Raw genomic sequence first — 19,854 nt, 5'->3', positions numbered from 1 at the left:
CTCCAGCTGTGTCTATAATCTGGTGATTACAGATCTTCTTTTACGGGAATGACATTTTACAAGTCTATCTTGCTTTTGGGACAAAACACTCTTAAGCCCTAGAGCTGTGTGAAAAGAACACCAGCACTGAATAATGTCACCAGGAAAGACATTAAAGACATCACAGCCACCCAGGGAACACAGTGCTTGGCTTAAATACTGAGGCACACAGCAGAACAGGAGGGAGGATTTATGTGGTTTGCTCTCTGGGTTCTGAGTGCTTAATTCTATGCAGCTGCACCTATGACATACTGATGCTTCTTTGGATGTTATCAAAAGGACATATAAATTCTTGTGCTGAAGCCATACCCCAACCAATTAAGACTCAACTCTCTTAGTATTTTAAGTATTCTTACCCTGCCTGGAGAGGTTTTGTCCTTGATGGTATGCAGCTTTCAAATAAAGTAGTATTAGCTGTTTCTTTATACATGTTATAGCTATTTTATTTAGGGTATTTATAAGAGGTGGAAAAAGAAATACTGTTTATGTTAACAACTTAATAAATAAATTCCCCTCTCTTTCAGCATCGTGGTGGGTCCTCAATAACAACTAGAAGCTATGGTTCCAACTAATGTTAAAGTTGCATTGTCTTTCATTGCAGTAACATTCATATAGCAGTGTCCAGGTGTGTCTGGTTATGAATTTATGATGTGATACTGTTTCTTATTTTGGATGTGATCTTTTCCATTTTAAAATATGGAAAACTGCACATGTATGACCCTCTTGTGACTACTTCAGTTAATTGATGCATCCTAAAGGCTGAAATAAGACAACTATGCTGTTTACTGTATATATTCAGTGAAAACTGTCACAGAAAAGTTCATCTTGGTTGATATGACTAAATATTTGTGAAAAGTTTTAGTCTTGTGTTAATGAACAGTTGTCAGTCAATGCTGCTGTCTTCTTTTACAGAAGAAACAGGTATGAACATGAACATGCATGAACACAAACACACATTTTCATACATGTCATGCTTCAGAGAAGTTGTTATGTCATTAATTAGGAGAGTAAACAATAGGGACAACTTTCTGTGTTAACACAACTTCACTCATACAGGACATTTTCTGCCTAGCACAGGACAAGGCAGTACCATTTTCTCTTCAGCCTCTAGCCGCCCCCCCCACCACAAGAGGAAACATATCTGTCAAGCCATTACAGATCCACAGACTTAACATCTCACTACCAATTTGCTTTGAACCCTATATCCTTACCACTCAGAAAATATAAGGGACCTTAGATTCTCTGCACAAATCTGGGTGTCAGAAAATGACAGGTGCCCATGTTAAAGACAAATTTCATCTGTAAATCTTCTTGCAGTAACTCAGCAAAAGTGAATGCTTTTAATATTGAAGTCCAAAGCTTTTCCAGATTGAGGTGATCCAACTACAGATCTGTTAATTTTAAAAAAGGCACCCAAATAGCCATATTATACTCACAAAATGACATACCAGGGAAAATTTAAAGGTTTCTTGTCTTTAGCAAAGTAAAACTACTCATACTCCTCAAAATCTGGCTGGCTTTTTTACTATCAAAGATGCCACTCTACTGTATGGCATGTTTTCTTTTGTCATTAGTGATCTATAGACAAAGGAAATAGAGTGATATGTGACTCTGCTGTAGGGTAAATCTGTAAGTGAAAACAGACACACTACACTGAGTACACTGAGGTTTATGGCATTTTTCCTTTCCACTGGAAAAGCTGTATTAAAATTATTCTTAAAGAACCTGCTTTAGAATTCCGTATCAGTTAGGTGTTGGGGGAAGGAAAGTCCTAGTAGGCCGTATGTCCTTCTAATAGTTATTCTGCTTTGTATATTTACTAGTAAATATCCTGGTTTCAGCTGAGATAGAGTTATTTCTCTGTGATGGGCATCAATCAGTGGTGGTAAGCAAGTTATTGTGTTTTTTGAATTTTCATTGCTCGTCTTTTTGTTGCTTCCTATTTATTACTATTGTTAATATTGTTACCATTATTATTCCTATTATCACTGCATTTTACTTTAGTTATTAAACTGTTCCTATCTCAACCCACAGGTTTTACATTCTTCTAGTTCTTCTCCCCATCCTGCCTGGGGAGAGAGAAGCAGGGGGGTGAGCAAGTGGCTTTGTGGTACTTAGTTGCTGGCAGGGCTTAAACCATGACAGTAAACACTTTGATGAACCATACACCAGAATACATTTGAGACATTTCACTTAAGAGTTTTAAGAGCTACACAAAGAAATTGCCTTCAACACATACTGCAAGAAAAGATCCATAGGACTCACAAATCTCCCGGGGATTAAAAACCAACCAATCAACCAGCCAATGATTTCAGTTCTTTGTGACATTACTTGTAAACAACATACAAATAATAGAATATACTTGCGACTTTATTTTAACTATGTGCTACTAAACATCAAAAAAAACTCTGAACTGAAACAAGTTTGAGTAGTTCAGGGAAAGAAATCTAGTGTCTGTCAAATGCAACTTGAAAGTTTTCTGCACTTTTACGATTACCAGCCAATACATTCTCATTTAGCTTCCATTATCATTTGTGACAAATGCTAGAAAATTGCCTTCAGTGCCCAGATGATGTTGTTGTGGGTCTGAGTAAGGGTCTCGAGGGCAACTGTATTCATACAAATATCTATTATTGACACTTGTCAACTGAAGGATGCTTTCAGAACATAAACTACAGCTTTCAACTTCACTGTGAAATACTCAACTAATTTAAGGAAGAAAGTACCAAAACAAACTATGCTTTGGTATACCTATTTACCCATATAAAACATGATTAAAATCTGTATTGTTCCTCAGTTTTGTCCATTACTTCCACTTTTCAAAGTCAAAACCACTGGTCAATTATTTTCAAAGAACTTCAAGGAATGCAAAACATAGGCAGTTCTCTTGCTCTGATCTGATGTCTCAGTGACATGAACACTGGGATTTGGTGACATGGACAGTGGGATTGAGCGCACCCTCAGTGAGTTTGCCTATGGCACTAAGCTGTCTGGTTTGGTTGATATGCTGGAGGGAAGGAATGCCATCCAGAGGGACCTCGACACGCTTGTGAGGTGGGCTGACACCAACCTTATGAAGTTGAACCATGCCAAGTGCAAGGTCCTACACCTGGGTTGGAGCAATCCCAGGCACAGCTACAGGTTGGGCAGAGAAGAGATTCAGAACAGCCCTGTGGAGAAGGACTTGGGGGTGTTGGTCAATGAGAAAATGAACATGAGCTGGCTTCAGTGTGTGCTCGCAGCCCAGAAAGCCAACTTCCAAAGGAGTGTGCCCTGCAGGTTGAAGGAGGTGATCCTGCCCCTCTACTCTGCTCTCGTGAGACCTCACCTGGAGTGCTCTGTGCAGTTCTGGTGTCCTCAACATAAACAGGACATGGAACTGTTGGAAAAAGTCCAGAGGAGGGCCACAAGGATGATCAGGGGACTGGAGCACCTCCTGTATGAAGACAGGCTGAGAAAGTTCGGGCTCAGCCTGGAGAAGGCCATGTGGAGACCTCATAGCAGCCTTCCAGTATCTGAAGGAGGCCTATAAGGATGCTGGGGAGGGACTCTTCATTAGGGACTGTAGTGACAGGACAAGAGGTAACAGGCTCAAACTTAAACAGGGGAAGTTTAGATTGGATATAAGGAAGAAATTCTTTCCTGTTAGGGTGGTGAGGCACTGGAATGGTCCATCCCAAGGAAGTTGTGAATGGTCCATCCCTGGGGGTTTTCAAGGCCAGGATGAACAGAGCCTTGGGTGACATGGTTTAGTGGGAGGTGTCCCTGCCCATAGCAGGGGGGTTGGAACTTGATGATCTTAAGGTCCTTTCCAATCCAAACTATTCTATGATTTTATGATCCATGATGAGACAGATTTCATGTTTTAGTGAAACTTAGTAGCAAGACACTTTGTAATTTGAAAGAAGGTATGTATGCATAATATACTAAGAATGTACTAACTTGTGTCAAGTTGGAGATTTCAAATTAAGAAAGCAAGCCAGTGAAGTTTCAGGGGGAAAAAATAAGCTAGAGGGGCACATACCCTAAGACACATGAAATTTGACACAGGCAGTATGTGTCATTCCATTATTAGTGCTAACGAAGGGTGGTGGGAGCATGCAAAAAGCCCCAGTCAAGCATTGGTTTAGAATTTATGGTCAGACACTCTACATGGCTACATAAGACAGACAATGCAAGGAAAAAAACCTGCCACAGCAAAATGTAGAATTTTTTATTTTCACTGTAATTGTTATTACCATCTTAGGCTTTACAAATTAAAGGTTTGGCTTTTAACACAGTCAGGCAATTACCGGAAGAAACAGGCTTTTTCGTAAATTTCACTGGGTTCTACTTTCACCTGCAGACATCCAAGTACTTTCAAAACTCTTTAAGATCTACATCACATGTAGCTCCTTCATTGATGGATTTCTCATTGTCCAAACAACCTGTCATTTCTTGCACATGTCAATAAAAGGCCTGCTCTTTTCCTGTAAGACAAATAAACCATCAAATTACTTCCATTCTAAGAGGTCATTTAAATTAGGGGTCTGCTTATAACCCATTTCTACTCCACATACATTTAACAATTTTTTTTGGTTTTGGTTTTGTTCTTCTGTTATGTTTGGGTTTTCGGATTGGTGCAAACAGCTCTACTTTCATTAATCATACAGACTTCACCTGAAATCTTTCTGGGAGACGCTGTCAACACAGAGACTTCAGTTCAAATGCTGAGCTATGTATAGGCAGACCTCACCCCATGTCTCAAAAAAAACCACTGTCCTTCACTACAAATGCAACCCACAGCCTCCTAATGGAGGAGCCCACAGCATCTGCCTTGTACAAGTCCCTCTAGGAAGCCTTCTCCATCTGAAAATACAGCTTTCACTCAACGATGGGCATATACTTCAGCAGCAACTTCAAAAAATCAGAACTAGGGAAAAGTCCTGAGATGGGCAACAACTAGCTGAATAGTCAATGCAGTGGCAAACTGCTGACAACCACCGGCTCCTAAATTCAAGCTCACTGACACTGAGATTTCCAGCAAGGTTCTTATACTTTAACTGAGATCTTGCAACACTCTTGGAAACAATGGTAATTTTTTCCTCTTCCTTGCCAATAAGGAAACTGCTTAGCGAAAAGCAAGCAGGTATATCCATGCAGCCATACAAAATGTATCTTAAGACAGTTCACATCCAAATAGCTTAAATGTTTAATTCATGCTAATATGCTGCCAAACTCCCAAATTACTAAAAATCCAGTATCTACACAAAATTCAACACTGGAATACAAGAGTGGCTGGTTTACCTTATATTAACAACAAAACATTCATTTTAGTCAATTCAGAAATGCAGACTATCACTAACCAAGTTTCTTCTGAAGTATGACTGGCAAGCTGATACTACTACCCTTATATACTAAAGAGAGCAGTATACTCGCAATACCTTTTTCAACACTCTCCAGGATCACACAGCAAATTCTCCACCTTTTGCTGTCTTTTAAAAACAGGATTTTTTTCCTTTAGGTTCCTACTTAACCATCCATACTTTGTGCTTAAGACACCAGTAATAATAGCTAAGTGATACACTTTATGTTACTTTAATTCAATATCCTGACTAATAAAGGTTTCTAATTTACCCATCCCCTTTTGCAGCTGAATAGAATCAGAAAACTCCATTTTTTTCATATGTATGATAAACTAGCATATGCAGAGGAAAAACTTTTAAGAGCAGGCCTCACAGTCAGTTACTCTTTATTTCTAACAACACAACTATATATAACTGAGTCCTACACACATGGATCCCCCAGCCTGAAAACAATCTCTTAAAACACATGCAACCCATCTTGGCTTGCACCAGTTTTTACTATCTTTCTTTCCCTCTATCGAAATTATTTGCAATTTTGCCATGTCATGAGCAATTTTAGAGTTCATTTATCCACTGATTATATTCTGCAGGGATTCTCCTTTACTTACGAACATAACCATGTGAAAATGTATGTATTATTGAAATTTTCCCCCTTGGAAACTCAAGTGACAGGAAGAGGGGAAAAGAAGTTGGGAAATTCACGAGTTGTAACTTCCCTATCTGCAGGCAGGCTTGCAAACAAGTAAAGCTTTCATCTTGAGAACATGTAAAAAGTAAGATCAAGGAAGGCCAATTTCTGTCTTTTATTAGTTTAACTTTTTTTTTCCCTAAGGATCAGAAGTTTACAACTCTCAAATTGTGGCCAACACAGCAGTGATCCGGACATACTTCTCCAGGATAGGAATCTTACTTCTAGAAGAAATACACCCTTATGGCCTCAAAAGCAGCCTAGTATTTAGCCTGATTTGATATAAAGCTTATACCCAAGAATGTTTTCCCAAACCTGATATGTGGAATGCGAGGCATTAAATTTTTTTCTCTAAGCATACAAAGTCTTTGAGGATTACTTCTTCTTACAGGTTAAGGTGGCACTCCTGGATATCCTTCACATTCATCATTCATTTTTACTCATTTCTTCCCAACAACACAGATCAGGAATGTTAACACAAACTGCGTTAAGCTCATCAGTGGACACTGATGCATGGGCAACTTAAACACTGAAACCAGACTTTCACAAAGCCAGAAATTTATCAAGATTGCTCTCTTTTATTTTCAGAAGACAGACACAGAATTCACACAGACTACTAAAGCTATGTACTGTGATTTCATGGTAGAAAGCTTTTATATGATTCCACATTGATTTTAAATTTGGAATTTCTGGAAAACAATTAAACACCACTTTTCCTTTGTATGGCACTTGCCATGGCAAGATGCCAAATACTGATTGGGGAAATCATGTACAAAAGTAACAGAGCTGAACTGTACAATCTGTCTTTTGACAGTTTTATCAATTTGGCAGGCAAGTCAGAAGAAAAATGTTTCCTATCAAATGGGTTGTCAAAACCTCCATGACTGTTTTACACTTCAGTTAATAAAAAAATGCACTTACTGGCTTTTCAAGTACAATTGGATGATCAGGAAGAAACTCTGGCTTCTTCTGAGAGAGAGAAACACTTGAAAGTTTCAGAAGGAAATCCCTGCTGTATTTGATCCTTCCTGTCAATACACAAAATTACAACGTTCGATGTTGTTCAAGGCATTAAGGTTCGGAATTCAGAAAACTGATTTATTTCTTCTACAAAGGTGGAAATGCTGCACATAAAACACAAAAATCAGTAGTAAACCCAACAGTAATTTAAGCCTGACCTTGTCTTCGGATAATTTGTAGAAAATTACAGAGAATTTCACTTTATCAAACTGACTTATTTGAAAACTTAGGGCTTTCTTTTGTTTCTCCCTTGTTTAAAAACATATGATGAAGATGACTTCTATGAGGCCTTCAATATAGTCCCCCACAAAACCCTTCTCTCTAAACTGAAAGGTATTGATTTGATGCATTGTTTGGTGCATGAGGAATTGGTCAGATGGTCACATCCAGAGGGCAGTGGTCAATGGCTCTATGTCCAGATGCATACCAGTGATGAGTGGTGTCCCTCAGGGGCCTGTACCGGGACCAGTACTGTTTAATATATTCAACAATGACACAGACAGTAGGATAGAGTGCATCCTCAAGAGAGAACACTAAGCTCAAGTGGTGCAGCTGACATGCCTGAGGGACCTGGACAAGCTTGAGAATTAGGTCCATGTGAACCTTGTAAGGTTTAACATGGCCAAGTGCAAGGTCCTGCATATGGGGTGGGACAAAACCCTGGTATCAATACAGGCTGGGGAATGAAGGGACTGAGAACAACCCTGCCAAGGACTTGGGGTTACTGGTGGATAAAAAAATGGACATGAGACAGCAATGTGCACCCATGGCCCAGAAAGCCAAACATATTCTGGGCTGCATTAAAAAGAAAAGAAGCATGACCAGCAGGTCAAAGGAGGTGATTCTGCCCCTCTTCATGAGACCCCATCTGGAGGTACTGTGTCCAGCTCTGCAGCCATCAGCACTGGAGCAGGAACATTCAGGGTCAGGTTGGACAGGGCCCTGAGCAACCTGGTCTAGTTGAAGATGTCCCTGCTCATTGCAATGAGGTTAGCCTTGATGACCTGTAAAGGTCCCTTCCAACTCAAAAGTACTGTATGATTCTGAAAGAAAGCAAGGAAGTGATTGAGATAGCAGCAACAAGCACTTAAGAACTGCAGAGACAGATAACTGAACAGATATGAAATGGAAATTCTTATCTAGAATTTAAGGTACAACTGGAGATAAAAATGGAGTTCCAGTGGAAATCTTACAGTGCAATGGAAGTATCTGTAGACAGCAGCTGAACAACAGGACCTTTGAAGTTGTGCTACAACTTTCCTTAAGGAAAGAATAACGACAATCTACAAACAAACAAAAAGCCTTTGTAAACAAGTGTTGAAAAAAGTTTAACATTATGGACAAATGGGGAGTAGTCTCAACAAGGCATTGCAGAGCACTTAACCACTAAAAAAGACCCAATGTGATGACTTACATGAGACTAGGATCTGATGAGAAGTCATTTAAGATCTTGTAAAACACAACAGTCTCAACACACCACAAGGAGAATCAGTAAAAGATCAGAAACAGATAGAACTTGACAAGCCTGACACCAAACTAGGTCTGAGGAACAGTATTCTATTTACTAAGATCAAGAATAGAAGAAACAAACCTGAGCCTGAAAGGGGTTACATGAAAGACTTAACTTTCAAATTGATCACAACAGTGTAAAATTACTGCTCAAGAACCTGGGTGATGGCAACCTCAGACTGAGGAAAAATAGGAAAGACTCAAAAAAACTGAACAGAATTAGTTCAGTTCTTGAGTACTAAGACCAAACCAAGTCTCCAGAGATTACTTAAGGATTGGAGATTGCAGATGGAGACTTGAGATGCCTGATATGGAAGGTATGAACAGAAGAAACTGTCTCAATGACACTGTCACAGTTCCTGTGACATATTTAAGAATGAAGAATTAGGCAGGAAGCAGTGCAGAGGAGGTCTGTGAGGATACATTTGGGATCTGGGATTATTCCTTAATGAAAAAAGAGTAAAAGGTTGGCTTGTTTAAACTACCAAACAATGACAAGAACACTGTTATGTTTTCTGAGTACTGAGTGATAGGCAGTACAAAAAGAAAAGCATAAGAACCACCATTGAAGGACAGTGTTGGTAGAAGAACGAACTGTCTAGAACTAATCATAAAAGAAATTTCTAACCATCAGAAAATTAATATTTCAGAAGCACTGTAGTAAGAGTAGGAAAATGAAGCCAAACTGCTAAATTCTTTAATTGGTTCCATGCAATAATCTGCATGCCATGACTGAGCCCTGCAACAGGCTAATAGATGCAACTCAAATCTGTACTGCTCTATACAGAAGCACTTTACACAAAAACAAGATTTTGTGTGAAGATTTTTTTATGCTTTTTTTTTTTGTTTTTTTTTGTGGTCCCCCCAAAGAAACCCCAAAACAATAAAACAAAATGAAGGAAAAAAGACAGGCACACCCTTATAAGTGAGCAAATCTACTAGTGGAGGTTTCTCACCTCACCTGTGGGTAATTTGTACACTTTCTCTAGAGTGTTATATGAAAAACAGAAATGTTTCATGTAGCTCTCAAACTGTGATACAAAGCCAAACTCTCTAAGCACCAGTTAATCAGAAAAAGTAATACTCATCCTATCCCACATTGCTTTGAAGTTCAGTTGTCTTCTATCCAGAAAATATAACTCTGACACAGATCTTTATGCAGTATTTTACCTTTTTTTGCTTCTGATTCATGCTGGTTTGGTTGACAGGGCATCATAGTTTGAGTTAAAATCTTCACTTCAGTCATTTCAGATAACTAAAATAAGGAAGAAAGAATTAAACATTTTTTGGTATATTTCACAGCATAAAGTTACAAAGTTTGTTTATGTTAAGCACACTAAAACACAGATATATGTTTCTGGGTTTCTTAGTAAAAAATAATAATTGCAGTACAGTTTAATTTGTGCCTGTAGAATGGTTTTTACTCTTGATTACATACAGTAAAGGAATAGTTCAACTACCTACAAAACAGTATAGGTAACCACATTTGAGACAGCAATCTTTTAGACAGAATCTCACAGTGCTATTGTTAGTTTTTAAAAATAACACAATTATCTCCTTTTCTCTGAACTCACCCAGAACACAGCCAGAAGCTGCTACACTTGGGAATAATAAAAAGAGGAAGGACTTTCCATAAAACCGAGAGAGAGATTAGGATTCTCTCATGGAGAAAAAGGTTTCATAAGCATGAAGACCTAACAACCACAGTATAACACCTGAGTTCCTTCCAGCTGCCAAAACCTTGAACTGTTTTGGAAAGTAGGAAAGCTGTTTACTCTCAACAGTTTTGACTCAACTCTCAAAATGTCTCCACAGGTTTGGCTGAGGAATTGTAATCTCATTCTGAGACAGATTTAGAATCACAGAATCATAGAATCCTTAGGGTTGGAAAGGACCTTAAGATCATCTAGTTCCAACCCCATGCCATGGGCAGGGACACCTCGCACTAAACCATGCCACCCAAGACTACATCCAGCCTGGCCTTGAACACTGCCAGGGATGGAGTGTTCACAACTTCATTGGGCAACCCATTCCAGTGCTTCACCTGGGAAGAGACAGGGGGAAATGGTGGGGGAGAGCAGAAAGAACTGAAAATTTTGGGAAGCAGCTGCAAAAGCAGAAGAGGTCCTATTATCTGGACAGAGACAGCAGTTAACACCGTAACTGTATCACCAGCTATCATGGTGTGCTAAGAGTAGAAATCGTGAAATGGCAAAATATTTCTAGTGTATTATACACCCTGCTCGCACTTCCATTTTTTGTGGTTTAAATTGTTATCTTTTCCTGACTTGTCTAAAGCTGGGGGGAAAAAAAATCTGAAAAAATCTAGGGATTTTGGAGAATGAAGTTAACAGAGAACCATACTGCTAATTCTAACTGCTTTGTGATGCTCAACTAGTCTTCACAAGTCTTAGCTATTTAAAGGTTCCTTCCAAGTGCAAACAAGGATTTAACATACTCTTAAATCCACAAAAAAACATATACATGATAAAGCAGAATGTACAGCAATGTGCCAGTGTCAACACAGCATTTTTACATTTCTTCCTGCACCTTATCATCCTGCCAACTGCTTTATAATATCAAGAGTTCCATTATGTTCAGTTTTAGGTCCAATGCTTAACATTTGAGCAAGCATCACCACTCATAACAGGACTCTTAACACACATTCCTACCTGAAATATATCTACAAAGAATGGAATCCATTTATAAAGAATAACCCAAGAGCAGGGCACATATATCTGAAGCTCAACATCATTTTTAAATGGTAGATTAAGAAGTAGCAATTTAAAGCTGATACTGACTGATGGGAGACTTTTCAAGCATCTCTACCTCAAATAGATCTGAGGTAGTGGACTTAACACTCTCCAGATCTGAAAATTCCTTGCACACCATGAAGTAATAAAATATATTCTTTGCTTTAAATTATTCAGTTAGGGCACAGCAAGAATTCAGGCTTCACTTTCACTCTGAACACCAGTTTGGCAGAAATTCCCTAGAATCAAAGTTAACATCTTATATACAAGCACTGTCACCGTGCTCATTATTAACAGTAGCTCTTCTCCACTTCCTCTAAGGCTCAAGACTAAAAGTTTCAGACTCAGTAGTTTTAATTCACTGTTCTTTGTACTGAGTTAAATCTAACACTGAACAGCACTCCTGATGTTCCATAATGATGATCCTTTTCTTTCTGGCAGAAGTCTAAGCAGCTTTAAGTGTGCATACTAAATATACCAGAGTAAAGCAGTTTGGAGAATTCAGTTGCCAGATTCTTCAGTTCTTTCACTGCTTTAAGAACCTGGTTTGTGAAGAGTTGGCATTTCTTTTGTTTCTAAAGCCTCCTTTAAACATCTGTAAGTTCATGGCAATTATAATCTGCTTTACTTTTTAAAATCTTCAGCATTCACCATACTTTCCAGAAAGTAACCTGTATTTCCTGTATTAAACTATATTAACTTCACTTTATTCCCTCTTTAATAGATCATCACTACATAAGACTATGACTGGTATAAAAAGTTGTAACAACTTGGTTTTCCTTTAGCCCTACTAAGTGTTATAGCAAAACTTGTTTTTCACTTTACAGTGTGTTTAGTGTTGTGCTTATGTTTTGTAAAAGGTACTATATTGGAGGAGGAGGAACGAAAGGGGATGAGGATAATTAAAGTGTTACGCTTGTAAGATACAGAGCACTATTACTGTCTTGCCAAAAAGGCAGTAAGATTTAAAGTATGTGAAATACAATTACAATTTTGAAGAACAAGTTCTTGAAGTGAAATATATACATTTTTATACATATATTATTCTAGGAATGGGGACATTTCACCATATCAGGAGCCAAAGAGTAAATGAGTAACAACGTACAGCTTTTTCAGATCATCACCGATGCTTTTTGAAACATAATATTCAGCAAGATTAAAAAAAATAAATTAAAATTCTAATGTTATTCTTTACACACAATAAACAAAGACTGTATATGAGTACTTTTAAGTTTTAAACAGCTGTCTTAAATTCAATGAAGACTAAAGAAATGCCACAAAGATTTCTGCAAGACTCTATCTGAATAAGCAATTCATAGAATGCATTTTTCAGATACTAGTGTATACAAGTATCAGGGAAGGGCATTCATGAAACTCATACTTCTTTTTAAAGCTTCTGACTCTGCTAGTTTATAACACCAAGGACACTCCTAGCTCAAAAGAGTTTACATTTGATAACATAAGGGAACAGCTGACCTCCAATTCATAACAGTTTAGAACACATTCCATCAACTTTGTAATCTACTGTTTACTCAGTACTCACCCAGTCAACCTTACTCTGCAAACATACTTCAGTGTTTCCAGGTAATTTAGTCTGAAAGTTTAACACAATGGCTGATTCTGGAGAAGACACAGAAAACATTAAAAAAAAAACAAACAAACATTTAAATATACTCCACATCTTTATTTTGTGATAACTGCCACAAGAACATTGCTGAAATCCAACTGCAAAGAGATTATATGGGCATGTAGTCAAAACCTGAAATTTTAAATCACCATAGGACCATTTTCCATTTCTTCCATGAAGTTTAAAGAAAGTAAAAATTTATCATGTTCACATCAGCACTGCTGTTACTTTCTCTGGCCACCAAAGTATTTCTAATTTAACAATAATAGTAGCTGTAATACTTCAATATCTAGATAGCATACACAGGTTTAAAAACAAACCCACACTTGACATAAATACTGCATGATTTTTTTCTAAGGCTTTTGTTTTAAACTTGTATGAAGGCTAGACAAGAACAGTACAGTGCAGTATAGCATGCCTGCAATAAAACCTGAACAATAATCTGTTACATTATAAGTGTTTTATGTTTTCAAAGGAGGAGTCAACTAACCCAAGAAATCCAGATTTAATAGAGAAGCCTGATCCAACTTTCTGAAGCTGGAATTGCAGATGCCTAGCTAGAACACCACCAGAGTTCTGAATAAACCTAATCTAGTTTTAATTCAGACTTTATCACAGAGATGATGCAGTAAACTTCACACACAGCAAGACATTTACGCATGACTGCAGTTTGAACAAAGTCATTAAAAAAAAAAAAAGTCACCTTACATGTCCTTTTGTCTCCTCAAAAGCAACTGCAGCTTTGCCAAAGTGAACCGTATGGTATCCATGCTACTCACCTTGTTTAGAAGACAGATGATGCAGAGGTCGTGCTGCCTGAAAGGATTTACCAATAAACTTTTTAGTTTCCCTTAACATTTTGTACCATGACACTTGTAAAAAACCACCAGAAGTCAATACAGAGCATTCAGTTCCACATGGGGATGCTAAGAAAGAACAGCAGTCTATCTACTACTCATTAATTGCATTTGACAAGAGAATATACTATATTTTAGTATCTGGACAGGAAAAAGAAGAAATTTTATTACATGACAGAATATACTGGATAGAATTTGCAAAAGGACAGAATCAGACATACCTTTCATTTTTCCTTCCAACTGAGCTACCCTAGTTTCTTTTTTAAAAGATTTTTTTCTATATGCTTGTCTGTACACTTGGAGAAAGGAGATGGGGACACATGATGGAAATGAAAGTGTTTTCTAACAATTTAATTAACTGGGTTAACTAACACTAGTGTACCTTGTATAGTCTACTGGCTGTAGGAGTTCCATATATATCTACATAAAACTTGCATAACTGGCTTTTAATATCTACTTTAGTAAAATTAATACAGTTTTGCAACTTCCCACTCATTTTAGCTGCTTATAGAAGCACCAAAAACTGCTAAAGTGGTGCTGGGCTGACAGATCTCCCACTATATGTAAACCACTGGTCATAAAATCTTAACTTGTAATATCTATACCTTAATTTTAATCCTACTCCCCTCCAATCTCCTTTGTCAACTGGGAGATTTCACCATTTGAAGGAACTTCAACTTCTTCTAGAGAAAAAGAACAGCAGAAACAACTAACATAATAATGAACAGTACTGAAATTGTGTTTTCTCTAAGAGACTTTACAGGACAAGGGAATAATTGTTATAAAAAAAAAAAATCCAAAGTAAACAAACATGACTTCAAGATTTAAAACTGTAGAGATTATTAGCCAGTTCCAGTATGGAACAGGAGAAAAGTTAGGCTATTTAAAACATGATCCATCATCACTCCCTACATTAACCGGTCTTTGCAGGGGGGGGGGGGGGAATCACTTGATGATTTACTAAATTAAAATCTTTTGAACACCTAACTTTTATAATATTCAAGTAACAACTTTTCAACATAGCCAGTTTGAACCTATTCAGGTCTAGAAACCAACTGTTAAATCTTTACTGTCTGAATTACATCAGTTGAGCAAAAGTCAGGAAAAAAAATTCTGGTTTGATTCCCCAGGTGTGCTACCTTCTCACCTTAAAAATGAAAAACTGAAAGCTGTAGTCAAAAGCAACAATCAAAATTCCTGCAGGTAAATGAACTGAAACTACTGACATGAAAGATTTCATTTTATCCAGATCAGGAATACTTGTTCAAATCATATTATTCAAGATACTAAATTTCCATATAGAGCAATGCATTGGAAGATTAAAAACATCAAATTTTTCTCCATGCCCTGACTGCAACTTATATGTACCCTTTTTAAAAACAGGAGAAACTGTTTAAGAGGCTAGCTTCGACAAGATAGCACACCTCTATTTTTAGTGTTCTCCTTACTATAAAAACAAGATCACTTATGGTGACAGCAAAATGGTGCATTTTGCCCCTTTACCCCAACCCCAAATTTCTATGAGGAGGATTTCTAAGAAACCCCATACTCCAAAAACAAGGAAAAGAAAACAGAGTATGAGAGAGAGTGAATTCTGGGCAGAGGGGAAATAAAAAAACAGCTCTATTTCCTTCTTGAAGCACAAGAGCCTAGAAAAGATCTCATATCACCCAGCCCAACCTTCTTGTATTAATAGTGTTCTATCTAGTATCAAGAAAAGTGGAGAAGAGTTAGTTTTAATAGCTGAGAAATAAACTGTTTCCATAAGAGACTACTACTTCAGAGGTGCCTTCTGCACCCCAAGATCTCCCCCTTACAAAGGCCATACTGCTGCTCAGGAGTTGCTCCAACTGGTGACCTGCCTACTGAGAGGAAGCTCCATGCATTAGCAAACGGGCCTAGCAGGGTTTCTGCATGACCTTTTAGTTTTGAGCATCTGAACAAACTGGACATTCACAGTAGACAGATGATGAGGGCCACCAGAAATGTTCTTTGGAACACTCCTTTCTGAACACATGAATGAGAATTAACACAATTCTTGCGAAAAGCCCCTCAGCGCCCCGCAGGCCCACGAGTAACCAAAACCTGACAATCCCCTCGCCCGAAGAGGCGCAGCGCTGTTCTACCCAGAGCCCTCACCGCAACCACCACCGTTCCCCACCAGCCGGACAGAAGCCGCCACCATCCCACGCAGCGGTGCTTACGGGCAAGAGGCGGCGTCCCCTGGCAGGTCACCTCACCGCCTGTCAGCCCCTCACGCCCCCGAAGACTGCCCCAGCCCACCTCAGGCCGACCCCTAGCCCACCTCTGGCCTCCTCCCCAGCTGTCCTCTGTCCGATCCTTAGCCCACCTCTGGCCTCCTCCCCAGCCGCAAGCAGCGCCTCTGCCCCAGTACCCCGGGGGCGCGGCTCAAGCTTGGCGGCAGCTACCACAGCGGGGACCCAGGAGGGGTGAGGCGCCTGAGGCCGTTTAACGGTCGCGCCGTCAAGCAGGTGGATGGGGGGGGGGGCGGGTGTAGCCGAGAGGCTGCCTTGGGCGCCCCTTGGTGTGGCCGTGGCTTCTTGCCGCTACCTGCTGTGTTAGGGAGCGAGTGCACACTTGAAGGCTGCCTTTCGGGTCGCGAAGGGTTTTGTCGGCCATGCCAAGGTGCAGGAAAGGCGGTGTCGCTAGCTCCCTCTTGTGTCAGGACAGAGAGGGACTGGAAATGGTGTCCGTAGATCTACTCCGTCCCACAACGCCTAGTCATGGAATCATAGGATGTTTGGGTTGGAAGCGACCCCCCCGTCATGTCCCCTTCCACTAGAACAGGTTGATCAAAGCCCTGTCCGACCTGGCCTTGAACACTTCCAGGGAGTGAAAATTAAGAGAAAATAAGTGACATCTGAACACAACTGCAAGTCCTAAACAACTAAACTCATCCAGAAAGAAAAGTAAAATCCACAGGTCTGGGAAAGCAGTCAGATGGAGTTGTGAACCAGAAAACAGCACTTGCCAGCCTGCCGGTATCACACCCACCTATTACACGTGTATGAGGGACCACAGAACAGCCACTGGCTTTTGATTTACATAAGTGATGGCATCCTGCATGTTTTGGAAATGAAAATGTATTTTTTCTTACAACATGTAATCACAGTAACAGTGGAAATGCCCTGGTAACTCACAAGGGGGGAGACTAAAATTCCCTGATGTTAATTTGTTAGATTCCAAATGGTCACCTTATTTACATAGTAATGTAAAGTACACATTACTGAAAAGTCCTTACATTTTTTTGTTTGTTTTTTTGTTCTGTTTTCTGTTTGGCTCTGTTTTCTGGTATTTCATAGCACCTGCTACCTCTGACTCCAGAGGTTCAGAGTAGGTGGTTAACATCAAGTATGTAACAATTACATAAATAGCAAGTACTTAAATAACAGGTATTTAATTATTAATATCCAGTGGTAAGATTTACGGTCCTGGTTTGTTATATATAAAGACATTTTTTGTTCTAACACCAAGCATCTTGGTTTGTCTTTGTTGCAAGCTCTGATTTTTATTTTTCTTAAGTGTGCAGAGTTAAATACCGTCCTGAAATAAAGGCTATTATACCTAGGAGTCATGCTTCTGTAGTCTTCTCTCATAACACGTCATCTTCCAGTTAATTTCCTGAATTGTCCATCCATGGTGCACCATCACATTCTTTTTGCAAACACTGATGCAGTATATCTGCATGCTTGCAACCCCACTTGCTGCCATTTAAATCTGGTTTGAAGTACTTTCTCCCAAGTTAATTCATTTATACTCAGAAATATATATAATGTTTCTTCTCACCCATTATTTATATTCACAGGACTGTCATGTAAAAGTTACTCCCCTATTCATGGTTACCTATTTATGTTATTTGTGTTAACCCTTTCTCTACATCAGAATCATTACCAGTTAATAATATGTAAGTGCACATAATTGTCTGTTGCTGCTGCAGAGCAGTTACTGGTGGGAAAGTCAGTGGAGCAGCCAAGACAAAGATATGTTTTTTCATGGCGCTGTTGTGTTTTTTGAAAGAAGAGTGTCAGGTGCTACAGACCAGATTTGCACAAGATCAACACAACTTTTTTGTGGTTGACATATCAAAATGGTATCACGTAATGTATCCTTCCAGTGTTTTTGCAGATTTAAATATGATAATGATGAAATAAATAGTAAAAAAACTCACTTGTGTATTTCACAAGGGCTGTAGACTAGGCTCTTGGTTTTAACATATATGGGAAGGAGAAGGAGCAGGAGCAGAAATAGGGCAAAAGGAAAGACATGGAGAGTGCCAGATATTTTGAAAGCTTGTTGCTCCTGGACCTGCTGGGAAGCTGGGAATATTAGGGTTGGTAATGGCTAGTTTTTGAGGCACTGACCATCCCAGCAGGAGTAGTTAACACCTCACACGCTGCTGCCCGGGAGTTGGCAAAACCAGCAGTAGCAGTGAGGCCAGCTTTCCAGCAGTCTGGCATAGGCAGAGGGAGCACTGGACCACAGCCATTTTGTAGATCCCAGCAACCTGCTGTCTCAAGCAACTTGGCCTCTGCCTAGAAAGACTCCTGCTTCTGATTGAGGGAAGTGAAAACATACGCTAACGTTTCTTCTGCTTTATCAGTTGTCTCTCAGTTTGCCTGGTGCTTGTAATTAACCTACTGGAAATTTCTACTTTATTTGCTATTGTTTATGTTCATATATTACATGTGTTCTCTCAAGTACCTGATATATACAATATTTAATGTAAAGAGTTAATGACAGGCCTAGCCAAGAAAGATTTATTACATATAACAAAATATAATTATTAGAAGTTTTATTGCCATGTGAACAAAATGTATATATGTAGGAGAAAAACACTGCAAAACCAACTGCTTGATGAATCAGAGAGATTATTTCCTTTGTTTAAATATATTGCTTCTGCTCCTAAAGGCTACAGATTGCAGAAAACCACGCAATCACATTCCTTTTTCTAGATAGGGTTTAGGAAAGCATAGAACATTTAAAAAAACAGTCTCAATATTGCATGTATAAAAATGAGCAGTTGCACATCTAAATGAGCGTGTAATTGTAATTGCACATGATTTTAGTTTTGTAGTGGATGGCACTTAATAGGAAAGTAATGGCTTTGTGCTGAAATGAAAGGACTCCTGGGTCAGCCTGAGGGCAGACTTGTAGTTGCAAGTTTAAAAAGCCGTTTTTCTGGTGTGATTCGTTACTCAGTTGTACAGTCAAATGTAATCATTCTATTTGCAAGTGTAATTGTAATTTATTTAGCAGTACTTTTTTGGGAGACGCTTTTTTTTTTTAAGGCACTTTCAAAGCAGTTTCATGACATTATTTCCAATGTTACATGCTTTATTAGCCAGTCAACAGAACAAACACCAAGAGACAAGAGCATGTAAATATATATGTGTACACAGAGAGTATTTTTATTGTACATTTGTGAAGTGGCTCCTACAGCTAAACTAGTGACTTGTCCTGAGGCAGCAGCACAGGGGAAGAATGCAAAAGCTTTTTTACCCCCTGGCTGTTCCTGAAGTTGAGCTATGCACTGTATTGGTGCTGTGCCATCAATACATTTAAGAATTCAGGTTCATCATGAGTATTACTCTTGTTCTTTTTGACTGGGGAACTGTTGAATTAAAGTGGGAAACTATTGCTGTATTTACTGATTACCACATGTAAGTATAAAGAGGTTTGTTCAGCATATAATACTATGTACATTAATATATGCAAACATATTTTCTTCACATACAAAACTTTAATTTCTGTAAACTGTCATGCTTCTCTTGGATTAGGATTTTTGTCTTTAAAGTTAGTTTTCTAGGATCGTTAATTTTAACATATTCTCAACATTTTTCTGCAATATTTCTGATTTCTGTGAATGTGGAGAAAAATCTTGACAACATGGATCAAAGGCACCATACAAATACCAAAAAAATCCCCAGATGGTAAATGAAACAAATTTTATAACTAAATATATAAAAGACATCTCAAAATTAAGCATTCATTATCA

General features: G+C 38.7%; 2 protein-coding genes across 7 annotated transcripts in view; one reads left to right on the top strand and one right to left on the bottom strand.

The window, feature by feature from the left end:
* Positions 1-930, top strand: part of NECAB1 (N-terminal EF-hand calcium binding protein 1) — a 60,166-nt gene extending 59,236 nt beyond the window's left edge. For all 5 annotated transcript variants that reach the window (XM_061448157.1, XM_061448156.1, XM_061448159.1 and 2 more), the window contains one exon: positions 564-930. In XM_061448157.1, the coding sequence (XP_061304141.1) occupies positions 564-592 (29 nt within the window). In that variant the 3' untranslated portion in view covers positions 593-930. The remainder of the gene's footprint in view (positions 1-563) is intronic.
* A 3,296-nt stretch (positions 931-4,226) lies between these two features.
* Positions 4,227-16,321, bottom strand: CUNH8orf88 (chromosome unknown C8orf88 homolog). Of its 2 annotated transcripts, none has more exons than XM_061448135.1 (6): positions 16,189-16,321; positions 13,761-13,853; positions 12,898-12,974; positions 9,772-9,856; positions 6,994-7,100; positions 4,227-4,508 (listed from the first exon to the last, which is right to left on the bottom strand). In XM_061448135.1, the coding sequence occupies exons 2-6, from the start codon at positions 13,837-13,839 to the stop codon at positions 4,470-4,472; spliced, it is 387 nt and encodes a 128-aa protein (XP_061304119.1). In that variant the 5' UTR covers positions 13,840-13,853; positions 16,189-16,321; the 3' UTR covers positions 4,227-4,469. The 2 variants fall into 2 exon arrangements, with proteins under 2 accessions (XP_061304119.1, XP_061304118.1); XM_061448134.1 differs by lacking the exon at positions 16,189-16,321 and adding an exon at positions 15,656-15,940.
* Between the last annotated feature and the right edge of the window lie 3,533 nt (positions 16,322-19,854).

Source organism: Pezoporus flaviventris, unplaced genomic scaffold, assembly GCF_033815535.1.
Source record: "Pezoporus flaviventris isolate CSIRO_AGI_PZ_B2104156 unplaced genomic scaffold, CSIRO_AGI_Pfla_v1 ptg000007l, whole genome shotgun sequence".
Classification (NCBI taxonomy): domain Eukaryota; kingdom Metazoa; phylum Chordata; class Aves; order Psittaciformes; family Psittacidae; genus Pezoporus; species Pezoporus flaviventris.
Note: the sequence above shows the minus strand (reverse complement) of the source record. Positions and strands in the feature narration are given on the sequence as shown.

Bases quoted from the DNA above. Each gene is read 5' to 3' on its own strand.
- CUNH8orf88 (XM_061448134.1), bottom strand. From the start codon at position 15,791: ATGTCCAGTTTGTTCAGATGCTCAAAACTAAAAGGTCATGCAGAAACC. The intron at 9,857-12,897 runs GTGAGTACTGAG...TCCTTATTTTAG, and splicing joins TGCAGAGTAAGGTTGACTGG to TTATCTGAAATGACTGAAGT. The intron at 4,509-6,993 runs GTAAGTGCATTT...TTTGTCTTACAG, and splicing joins CAATTGTACTTGAAAAGCCA to GAAAAGAGCAGGCCTTTTAT.